Genomic DNA, 12243 nt, shown 5'->3' with positions numbered 1-12243 from the left:
TAATTACTTACTTTTTATTGCACAATGCATAAGTATTCAGCTTCATCAGGTATCTCATCCAACTGAGGAAGTTGCCTCAGCCCCCCCGCCCCGCCCCCGGAAAACAGCCTGTAATTCCTAAAGCTTGAATCTGACATCCAGATTAAACTGAAATCCTCTCTGTGAGGATTAAATGATGCCCAAGTGCCTCTAACAGTGTTCACATTTTTCAAACAGATAATGTCCTGGCATTAAATCTCAGTGTTACATTAATGAGGATGTAGCTCCCATCCCTTCCCAGACACGTGGACCAGGTGTTCGTCTTTGCTGGCCTTTGCTCCGTGACCGAATACCTGCATTTGCACACTTGCTTGAGGCCAAGCTTTCCTCTGTCACTTTTAATATGGAAGCCTTCTGCCTGTGATCATGGGGGTAGTACAGCCATCATAACTAGGACCCATACATAACCTCATCGGCCAATAATTTGACACTTGAAGCCATCCAAGTTGGTGGCCATAACTGCATCTTATGACAGTGAACCCCTTTGTTTAACTTGTCTGCCCAACTTATTTGAATGATCTTGGGTTCTAGTATTATTTGGGGAGTTCAAGTTTATGCACCTCTATCATTCACCTCTTACACACTTTTTGTCTAAAATAAGCTAAACAGCCCAAACATTGTATCCTCTCCTCATTTGCAGGGGTTGATTCAGTTCCTTGGCCATTTTGCCGGCAGGCCCTTTTTTTACAAGAATAGACTCCTAAAAAAGAAGAGTATTCTCACCTTGTATATGGTGGGGATCTCTGGTCCCAATGACAACATCACAAATGTTGAGACTGGGACTCCTGACCTCAGGAGAAATCTCGATGTCCTCCTCTCTTGTCAGATATCCATTGTGAAGAACCTCTAGACATCACTGATGCCCTTAAGCCCCTTGACGAGCTGTGCTGGGGAGACTAGATGGTCTGATTGGGGGGGCAAATGGTATCCACTCCAGGCCTTCAATAAAGGACCTCTGAGGTGAGGTCAATAATATCCTTGTCCAGCACTGATCAAATATCTGGAGCTCTGGGTTCAAGAATAAGTGCCAGTGATACCAAATCCATAGATGGGCAAGGAGAAAGAGAACTTTCCCATGATTGTCATCAAAGGTGTGAGGAGTTGTGCACAGTACACAAGTACTGCTAGTACTGGTCCAATGCAGGCAGAGTGAGCTTGGGTAGGAATCTTGTCTTGTCCTTATGTTTCTTGTCTTCAAACCTTCAGGGTCAGAAGAAGCAGGACCCTTCAAACGTCAAAACTTCTTCGTTTTTTATTCCAAGGTGGCAGCAGACTCCCTGCAGGGAAGGCCAGCCAGGATGGTCCCACAGGCTCAGGATGCTCCCAAGAGGAATCCTCTTCCATGATGGAAGGCCCAAGACCACACCGTGAGGAGCTCTCATCAGATCACGAAAGACAAAAAACTGCAGTTTTACTGATATACTTAAGTCCAGTAGCACCGGCAGTTATATTGCACTCTGTGCATGCCAAGGGCTTTCCTTCCCTTGTACCATGTAGGCAACTTCATTTCTCCTCAGCGAGGGGGGGGGGAGGCATTCTGGGTTGTACCCAACTAATGTCTACTCAGAGTAGACCCAATTAATGCTCCTGTTCACCATGCCTATTAATTTCAGTAGGTCTACTCTGAGTAGGACTGTCATTGGGACACAACCCTGTGTGTATGTCCAGAGGTTTCCTTCCCTTGTACTATCCAGAAAACTTCATGGCCTCACAAATATTTTCTTTTGCCAAGGCACTCTGAGTATGCTTAGAGGCTGTCTGTTACATTGCCATGCATGGCTAATTACTGGCTGCAATCTATATATTACTGCAAGGCATCCCTGCCCTGGCACCAGGCAGACTGGAAACATCAGAGAGTTTGATTTACTGAAAGAGCAGTGCAGGGGGTGGAAGGGCACTCCAGGCTTCCTGCTATATCAGTTAATACCATGGAAGGCACTGCGGTTTCTCAAAAGGGCAACAAACGAAATGGATGCATCTCAAATCTGTTAATCAGATAAGATGGTTCTTGATTGGAAAAGTTTACAGTGACTTCAACATCGGGAGAGATTCTGCTAGTGGAACATACTAGATGACTCTCAGAGTCCCTTCCAACTCCTCTACAATTCTAAGATTATATGCAGTTTCCCATATAATACACTGAAATTATAAAGATGAAAGAAACACAAACACAATAGTTCTAAGTAAGGATTTAGAAGGTTTTTTTTTTAATAATGGTTTGTGAGAAATCCAACTGAATTATTTTAGAATTTTAGTAAAAAGAAGCACTGACAGAGACATTATGGCACTTGTCTTAATAATAACACAGCATGGCACATTCAGCTGTCAACTTCCTAATAAATCCAAATAAAAAACCATGAAGCATTATTACTTTCTCCTGAAAGACCCAAAGTGCACTAAAATTTATAAAAAAATACTTTGTATAAAAACATGATGCAAAATTACAGCAAACACAGGCACTTTTATTCAACTGAACAAAAGTGTTGACAGATTCTGTACATGCAGACGTGTTGCTTGCGCAAGGTGTTCACTGGAGAAGAAAGCAATAGCTGAAAGTTTCTGTAGTTCATGTCAAAGATGTGATCTCAACACTTTCAAAGTTTCTCTTGTCGAGATTGTCCTAAATTAACACAAATTCAAGTTAATTCGAACACCACTTTAAATCATAGTTAAACTAAGCTATGGTGCTGGTAAGAGCTGCTGAAACCGTGGACTCTTTGCTCTCCCTCCTTCCCAGCTAAGTTTAAAGAATCTAAAATATAAATATAAAACTATACAAGAGCAAGTTAAACATGCAGAGGCAGCCCTCTCAATAGGGAGTGAGGCAGCTGCTTCAGAACAGGGGGCAGTGGAAGTGCTGGAAGGCAGAGGCGTTTGATCTGCCCCAAACTAGCCTGCTGGCCTCAGGTACAGTGGAAGATGCTGTCATGTTTATAACATTGAACAGCTAATCCATTAAAAAAGAAAAGAATGGTGAGACATTACTTGATCCTTTGTCTCAGGCAGCAATGTTTTGAGCTAGCGCTGTGGACACATGCAATGCAATATGATGCACATTTACTCTGAAGTAAGGTTTACTGAGTTTAGGTTGGTTTACTCCCAAATAAGTGCATAGCATTTCAGCCCCTCTCTTTTTAAAGTTATACATTTTCATTTCCTGTTTGAAAGTATTTTGGGCCATCTCTGTTTATTTTTTTGACATGGCAACAAAAAAGGGCTCTTTGTCTCTATGTGGGTTGCTGGGCATGATTTAAGACTGAAAGGCAAATGTATGCCTCAAAATTCATCAAAACTACCTTACCTGGCATAATAATTCCCAGTCTCTGCTGAATGGCCTCCAAGTGAGCAATATATTCAGTTAATGAATGTTCAGGATCTTTAGATGAAGCTGAAGAAGTGCTGTAAGGACATAAATATAAAAATAATTAAGCCTCCCCAATACACAAAATTCTCAGTACATAAAGTAGCCAAACACATTGACATAAGCACAAAGGACAAAACATAGTACAAACAGACTTGGGAGGCCCTGACTATCACCCCCCCCTCCATTTGAAGCCCGGGGGGAGTGCCAGCTGCTTTCCAGCTTTCCTATGAAGTTTGGAACCTGTTTAAGGAGAACCTGGTTTTCATGCTAAAAAGCAATTGCAGCTATATTCAGTTTAAACTTCCTTGTCTGACCAACAGCCTAGATTTTTCTAAACCATGAAGTGTAGCAATAATTGGAAGAAGTGCAGGTATAAAACGCTGTTTGCAATGAACATGCCACCGAAAAACAGAAAAAAAGTACTTCAGTTTTGTGGATAGGTACAACTCTAATTATAAAAGGGAGCTGAGCAGTATATTCACAGCTTTGGATCAGCCCCTTGTGGTCTTCCAGGTGCTGTTGGATCACAACCCCCATCATTTCTAACCATCAGCCATGCCGCAACAGTTGGAGGACCGCAAATTCCCTGCTTCTGTCATAGATCATTCAAGCCTTAAGTGCAGTTTTTATTTATAGAATGATTCAGAATGGTACATTTGAAACAAATTCTACACCAACCTGTTATGCAGCTGCTGTGGTGGTTTAGGGGAGGAGTTCCCAAGACTCAAGAGATTGCTCCTGCTGCTGTGTCTCGCTTCCTGAGTTCCATCACCTGGGAACACCTCGTGCTGCTTTAGCACCTCGATTCTAGCCCTGGTACCTAGATTGAAGAGTATACAGTGATTCATTTAGACCTGAACCTATGGTCAATGAAGACAATTCCATAATGCAGGAAGGAAGGAATGTGTGCATTTTAAAAAGTAAGATATAGCCTACAGCAAAAACTTTTACTGTATAAGCAGTGCATCAATACTGCAGCAGACAGTCAAACACTTAAAGGCCTATCAACTATGAGCTGCTACAAGAGCAAACTCAAGTCCTGAGCATTCCCTATGGCTTCCCACCTCCTGCTTTCCGCATCACCATCCATGTATCCAGAATCGAGAGATTTCCCTTAGTTTGTGTGACTGCTTGCACAAGAGGGAAGCAGCTATACTTTTCGAAAGATATGTGGCATAATAGGTTACTCAGAAATAAGAGGAACACAAGTATACACAATTATGATAGGAGTTTAGTTTGTTCACTTCTGCACAAAGAGATATATACTAATAATAACTTGTAATCAATCCACAGGATTCTTCTGGAGTTCTCACATGAATTGTGTCTAACGCTTGGAGAAACAGATTCCGACGGCATCTCTTTCCTGCCAACTTTGTGCCATTTTTTCACCAGAAACTTTAACCTTGGGGCAAAAAGACATGAATCAGTGTGCAAAATAGTTTCCGTAGTATTTGCAAGATCTCACAAATCTACAAATGCCACCCACCACACTTACTGTGAAAATTCCAGGAAAAACATACAAGGTGGTCACACGTGTCCCCCCCCCATCCATCTCCGCCCCCCTCAAATCCAAGGGCATTTCTACATTTCACAGGCCACACATGCAGATTTTTGTAAACTATCAAGCAGCATATCAAGTTTGCCAACCAACCAACCAACCAACCAACCAACCAACCAACATACCTCCCCTGTCATATACACCATACTGGAATGCCCACCACCAAGTCAGTAAAGTCCCTCTGTTCAGCAACAGGGATCATCTCTAGCACTCTTTTCTTTCTTTCTTTTAAAAAAGCCATCACTGTATTTTTCGCTCCATAAGACACACCTGATCATTAGACACACCTAGTTTCTAGAAGGGGAATGCAAGAAAATAAATAAATAAAGGGAGTGCTGAGCAGAGCCTGTATGCATCCCAGGCTCTGCTCAGCGCTCCCTTTCACGAGCGGCGTAGAGCATGTGTGCGGCGCTTGCAGGCTTTTCCGCAGGAGGGAGAAGGGCAGCCTGTCTCTCTCCTCAGGGGCTTTTCTGGGAGGTGGGGGAAGGGACTGAGGGGCTGCAGCAGTCCCTTCTCCCACCTGGGGAAAAGCGTGTCTTATGGAGGGGAAAATATGGTACATCATCGCTGAATTTAGAGCAGTGTGGGTGGCTCCTGCGTGCTTTTCTACGAGGAGGGAGAAGGGACTGACTGGCTGCAGCAGTCCCTTCTCCCACCTGGGGAAAAGCGGCTCTTGGGGGCTTTTCCCACCTGCATTCGCTCCATAAGACGCACACACATTTCCCCTTACTTTTTAGGAGGGAAAAAGTGTGTGTCTTATGGAGGGGAAAATATGGTACATCATCGCTGAATTTAGGGCAGTGTGGGTGGATTTAGAAGGCTGAGCCAAAGGGGCACAAAATTGAGAAGATCCATCATTTAGAAGATACATTTTGGCCTCGCTCAGGGTGCTGTACTACCAAAGGTTACCAAAGTCCACCCCTGGTTCAGTGCCCACTGCCAGCTCTACATGGCTAGTGGGCATGAAACAGCTGAGAAAACGGGTTGATTTCTTTTGTTCTTTCCACCCACCTCAGCAAGTGCCCACTGCCAGGCCAAAGTGGCTAGCAGGTAACAAATGTGAAGGTCCTGGGGAATAAACCCTGGAAAATCTGGGATAAAGTCTTTAAAAAAACCAAACTGAAAAAAACCCTTATTTTCTTCTTTCCCTACCCATATACCCCCCATTCAACAAAAACGCTTCACAAGGCACTTTGACTGGCAGATGCCCCTGGTTGCTTCAGGTATGCAATCTTCACTTCCATTAGGACACATGGCTTGCCAACTGAGTGAGGATTTAAATTCTTTTGATTCAGTGGGGATTTTTTATTCCTCTTTAAAAAAGAAAAAATAGATGATAACATGTAGTGAAATGTAGAAATAGGGAACAATTTGGTGATATTTGAAGAAAAGTGTTTGGTTACCTTGATATTGCAATCACAACTCTAATCGCAGACCTGAACTTTGTAAAGGAACGGCTCCGTAATTCAGAGACGGTCAGATCAGGAGAAGGATAGATGCCCATGCGCGCTATGAGGGACAGGGTTGCTTGCTCGCATTCTTGGAATCCACCCAGAAGCAGCAGAAGGTATTTTTTCTGATAAACCAGAGCTTTCCTAAAGCTCTCAGCTCTCAAATACTTCCTGTATAACTTTTGCATCTAAATTTTAAAGAGAGAAGAACATTGAGCTTACAGAAAATTTAGAAACTGATTACAGAAAGTACCTACCTCAACAATATTTCCCTGCAATCCATTTGTCTATGGCTGAGAGCTTTCCAAACTGTGTGTTGCACAAACGCTCCTCGCTTTCCTCCCAGGACTGGAAAGGCGTTGGTTTTATCTCCGGTTTGCTAGGAAAACTGAATTATTGTGTTGCGAAATGATGCATGTCTAAAAAACGTGTCACCAACATGAAAAGTTTGGAAAGCTCTGGACTATGTGCTCTTAGCAGTTAAATGTTTACAGGTCATGTGTGAGTATGAATGAATGCTTGCAGCCTAATTCATTAATGGTTCCTCTTCCCCTTTGAGTGCCTCAATGTTTCAATAACACTTTACACAATCCTCACCCTGGTCTGATCAGCCAGAACTCAGCTTTATTGGAAAAACAGCTGATTCTTCATCAAGTTTGCCATTTCTCAGTTTGGGAAGATTTGGGATTTTATCAGTTTGGGGTAATTCACCAGCTGCAATCCTATCTGTGCATAACAAATCTCTGCAGTAATCCATGACCTTATCATATCCAGAGTGCGCTATTGCAATGCATTCTATGTGGGTCCGCCTTTGTAAACTACTTCATAGAATCAAAGAATTGCAGAGTTGGAAGGGACCCAAGGGAATCTCAACTGAAGCATCCATGACAGATGGCCATCCAACCTCTGCTGAGAAACCTCCGAGGAAGGAGTCTACCAACTCCTGAGAGAGACCGTCCCACTGTTGAACAGCTCTTACCATCAGAAAGTTTTTCCTGATGTTGAGTTGGAATCTCCTTTAGAAGCTTCAGCGGATGAAGAATGCAGCAGCCTAGGTGCTGACGGTGGCTAAACGCTCAGTTAAGCCTATTCTGCATCTGTTGCACTGGCTTCTAGGCCAACTCAAAGTGCTACCAATAACTTTAAAGCCTTTAATTGTTTGGGCCCCTTCCCTCAGAGAAGCTGGTCAAGGGACTGTGCAATGGAGGCCCTGCTTGTGTGCCCTTCAGAAAGAGAGGGCACAGTTTTCGGAGGGGCCCCATAGGTAGGGATCATCCTCTCTGGAGCTATATGATCAAAAACCTCCCCTTCAGTGGCACTGAGACTGGCTGAGGATGGTTTTTAATGAGGGGGCTCAATAGGCAGGAGTTTTTAGTCTTATATATGGCTGGCTGTGACATATTGAACTGAAGTATCTTTATTAATACAGTGGTACCTCGCAAGACGAATGCCTCGCAAGACAAAAAACTCGCTAGACGAAAGGGTTTTTTGTTTTTTGAGCTGCTTCGCAAGACGATTTTCCCTATGGGCTTGCTTCGCAAGACGGAAACGTCTTGCAAGTTTGTTTCCTTTTTCTTAACACCATTAATACAGTTGCGACTTGACTTCGAGGAGCAACTCATAGAACGCAGTGTGGTAGCCTTTTTTGAGGTTTTTAAGGACTTTGGTGATTTTTGAAGCTTTTCCAAAACTTTCCCGACACCATGCTTCGCAAGACGAAAAAAATCGCAAGACGACAAAACTCGCGAAACGAATTAATTTCGTCTTGCGAGGCACGACTGTATTATTATGACTGATTTATGTTGCTTATGTTTTATGTTTTTATTTTTCAATAAAATAAATTGAATTACAGCAAAATTACAACATAAATTATATATATAAAACCAAAAAGGAAAAAGAAAAAAACAAAGAAAAACCATAACCATAACATTCACAATACATAACAAAACATACATAGACTTTGACTTCCTTCCACTGTTTTGGGACTTCAATTTTTCCATTTTCTTAATTGTTGTGTTATATTTATATTGCTTCTAGCTTTATACCTATTACAACCATTTCTTCAGTTCTTTTACCCTGCAGAACTTCACTCATTACATACCGTTATTTTTACTCCAGAACAATGTTTTTTCATGTATTCTTTAACGCAGTCCCATTCTTTTATTAATTTTTGTTCTGATTGTCCCCTTAAGACTGCCCTTAATCTTGCCAAATCTATATATTCACAAAGTTTAATTTGCCATTCTCTTACTGATGGGATATCCCCCCGCCAATTTTTTGCTATAAGCATCCTGGCAGCCATTGTCGCATATAGAAATACTTTCTTTTTGTTGCTAGGAATATCGTTTGTGATTAAACCCAGAAGAAATGCTTCTGGTTTCTTAATAAACGATATTTTTAACATCTTATGTTTTATATGGATTTAAATGTTGTAATCTATACATTTAATAATAAATAAATACTCATTTTGGGAGTTCAAGATTTTCAACACAAGATTCCCTTAACCCCTGCTCTGAGCACTATACCCATCTATCCACCCTTCCTATTGCCAGCTAAATTTTGCTTCGTATGTTACTGTTGATATGCATGAGAACAGCTCAAAGAAAGAGAGCATATGCAGAGAAATTTTTACCTTCAGATTGGAAGATGACATTGCTGACTTGTTTTCTGCCACAACATTAGTTTTCGTTTCTTCATGCTCTGTTCTTCGCAAGCCACTGTGCAAAATAGGTTTCTCCTCCTGATAAGCAGTCCCTTCCGATTCTTGCATGGAGTTAATAACACATGTAGGTTTGATCTAAGCATGACATTTAAAGACTGGTTGAAAACTTCAAAATTCAGTACAATATAGGTAATGAAATTCAGCAACATTTAAATATAATGGCCTGATACAGGTTGTGTGCTTTCCCTTGTGACTAGGGAAGAGGGATGAGGTAAACCACATCAGTGAGCAAGAAGGATAAGTCTCTGGAAAACTGTCTGTGTTACCCATGTACCTTAGGCTGTCTGTTGCCAACCTGGGCAAAGTCTCCCCCCCCCAATGAAACCAAATTATATATTCCAAATTATACAAATTATCCAATAATCAAACAAATCCCAATGTTATGCCTAATGATAAATTATTATTATTATTATTTAGCTGACTTCCCATGCTTCGAGATTGGAGGGAATCCTAATCCTCTCATAGTTCTGCTGCATTTCAAAATATTACAATAATTCCCTTAATACATTCTGATGTTAATCCTTCATTATTTTCAACAGCCTCTGTGTTCATTCTGCAAGTGAGTTTAAGTCCAAATAAAATGTTTCTGTGTGGATTTTATGTCTTCTTCTTTATAGTCCAAATCTGTAATCCAAGATTCCCCTCTGTAAATTCACATCCTCTCGTCACAAACTGGTGTTTCTGCTGAATCAGTCCAGAAGCCTTCCACTGCAGGTAGCCGCCATATCGACATATTGACACACAGTCCAGATAAAATCAAATCATGTTGTCTGCCCAATGTGGTTCCTTAACCAGCTGCTATTCAAACATTAGCTTTTCCCGGGGAGGGGAGCTACCAAGTAAACTGGAAGTACAAATATCTAAGAGTAAAATGTTAGAGGTCTCTCCCCCCCACCCCGCCAAAATAATTTGATTCAGCTAGCTGGTCAGTCTACTTTCGGTTTCACTCCTGGCTCCTTGTTAAATTAATACTTCGTCAGAAACCTCCCAAGCAGATATCCAAAGTTCTTTGGCATTTCCCCAGTTGTTAATGAGATGTCTCTTCTACTCCAGGGGAGTCTTTTGATCTTCTTCCAGGAAACCAAGAGTTGACAGCCTTGATTTTCCTTCCCCCCCAGTTATTTCCACACAGTTAGTAATTATTAGAGTTATTAAAACCTTATTATATCAACAAATGCAAAATTTTTAGTCTCACTTGCTTTCGTAAGTCCAGCAGTCGTCCCTTCCAGAGGGGATTCGCCAAATGTAATCACATAGGCAAATATCGAAGGAAAGTAAATAAAGGCTCACCCCCCCTTTCAGTTCCGTCAAACCGGCATCTCAGCTGATAAGTCCCCTTTTCCAATCGAATCTTCTAAATCTCCAGAGGCTGAATTAATTAGCAGAAAAAACCCTCCCTCTTCACTCAAAGCATGTCCATTATTTAAATCCAATTTTTCATCTTAAGAAATGTCACTCGCGGAGACAGCTTCGGAGAGTGCCGGAATCACACGGGGGCTTTCCATCCCATGCCCCCCAGCCCCTTATTCCCTCCAGATTTGGGGCCAGGTGTTGGGCGACTGCAGATGAGACTGTTTCCTCCACCCCTGGAGGAATTTGGGAGGCTGATTACTCCCATCTCAGCCTCTAATTGCCCGTGCGAAATGGAGATGATGGAATTTCAGCCATCATCTGTGGCGACGAGCCGGAAGTCTTGCAGCCTTGCGGGGGGCAGGTAAATTCTTTTTACAAAATGAAGTTCAGGGACCTCGACCCCCATATCCTGGTCTGATGTACTGCTCCATTGTGCATTTTCCTTCTTCAGGTCCCCACTCGGATCAGATTAAAAAATGGAAGGCTCTCTTTGAATGAAGTCTGAGGAGCAGATAAGGCCCCACATGCCAGGGAGTCTAGGCAGAGTTTGATTTGAGGAGAGGTCTGGAAAACTGGCCTTTGATTGTTTTCATGTTTTCTGTGTACCTTTTTGGCTTTGGTATGTGGGTCATGATTCTGACGGCAAAGAGTAGGGAGAAGGAGAGTGTCTCTTACAGGGTCTCGACTTTTGTTTTTTCTTGAGGATTGAGCGCTGTTTACTGGATTCGATGCCTGGGGTTACTTGAATTGATAACTGGATCCAGAGCCACCAAGTTGGATGAAAGCCACCTGAAATTCTCAACTGGTGCATAAAAGTGCAGTCTTTCTAGGGGAGCATTAAGAGCATCATGTGGTCTGCTGAGGGCTCTGGCAGCCACTAATTTAGTAATTCCCTCCACTTCTGAAAGACCTTCCTGTATGATGGTAAGAAAGGAGGAATACGGTTTCTTTTGAGGCATTCCCTCTCCCCTATGGCTCTAAAACACAAACCACTTTTGTTTGAAGACGACCTGTTGGCTCACTCAATGTTGTTTCCACCTGGGGATGTGCCCATTGTAACAGAGTTGATTCTGTGGTTGTTTTCTTTGGCTGTGGCCTTTGCTGCCTTACATGAAATCCACTGGCTCTTCTTGTGAGGAGTCGCTAGTTTCTTTGCTTTAATTATGGGGCCCAGAGATTTCTTTTTGGGAGAGTGGATGAGTAAAGAGAGAGATTTTGGGGAAGCAAAAAGAGGAATACAGCTAAACTGAAGTAAAAAGGTATAAAGAGAAGAGAAAGTTAAAGATAGCTCAAAAAGCAAGCACAAAGAAAAGGAACAAGGACATCTGCTTGAGCTGGCAGGAAGACAAAACTAGAGAGATGCTGACAGGAAAATGAGGAGGAACAGTCAAAAGAATCATAGAGCTTTCCTTCTTGAGTTGCTAGAGCAGCTAGGACCAAGCATGGCTGCTACATAGCTCTTGTCTGCCAGGAAAATAGCTCCCAGATATTTAGGATGAACTCTTCCTTCAACCCCCTCAAAAGGTGAAATGGGTTACCTGCCTTTTTTTTCTTTTTTAAAAAAATTGCTTATAAGCATTAACTGAAGTATGAACAATGGCTTATCAAAATAAAATAAAATGAACCCTCTTACTGGAGATTTGGAGGAGGCCAGTAACTCTGCTTTAAGTTCCTCAACTATATGCAACAAGGCTGCAACTGCTTCATCATTTGAAGGAGGCCAGTTAACTGTTCTGTTAAATAAAGGGTAGAAAAA

At 42.1% G+C, this 12243-nt stretch overlaps 1 protein-coding gene across 2 annotated transcripts in view; it reads right to left on the bottom strand.

The window, feature by feature from the left end:
• Positions 1–2216: 2216 nt before the first annotated feature.
• The window catches only part of PCNT (pericentrin), a 90717-nt gene continuing 80690 nt past the window's right edge, over positions 2217–12243 (bottom strand). The window contains exons 35-41 of one of the 2 annotated variants that reach the window (XM_053363520.1): positions 12121–12220; positions 9045–9209; positions 6365–6600; positions 4717–4805; positions 4082–4223; positions 3341–3438; positions 2217–2659 (exon numbers count right to left, since the gene is read on the bottom strand). In XM_053363520.1, coding sequence (XP_053219495.1) covers positions 2634–2659; positions 3341–3438; positions 4082–4223; positions 4717–4805; positions 6365–6600; positions 9045–9209; positions 12121–12220 — 856 coding nt within the window. In that variant the 3' untranslated portion in view covers positions 2217–2633. Of the gene's footprint in view, positions 2660–3340; positions 3439–4081; positions 4224–4679; positions 4806–6364; positions 6601–9044; positions 9210–12120; positions 12221–12243 lie in introns of those variants that run through there. The other variant, XM_053363529.1, reaches the window with a different exon arrangement.

The sequence above is a fragment of the Podarcis raffonei genome, chromosome 1 (assembly GCF_027172205.1).
Source record: "Podarcis raffonei isolate rPodRaf1 chromosome 1, rPodRaf1.pri, whole genome shotgun sequence".
Lineage (NCBI taxonomy): Eukaryota > Metazoa > Chordata > Lepidosauria > Squamata > Lacertidae > Podarcis > Podarcis raffonei.
The sequence above is the reverse complement of the archived record's forward strand: the minus strand, read 5'-3'. Positions and strand labels throughout refer to the sequence as shown.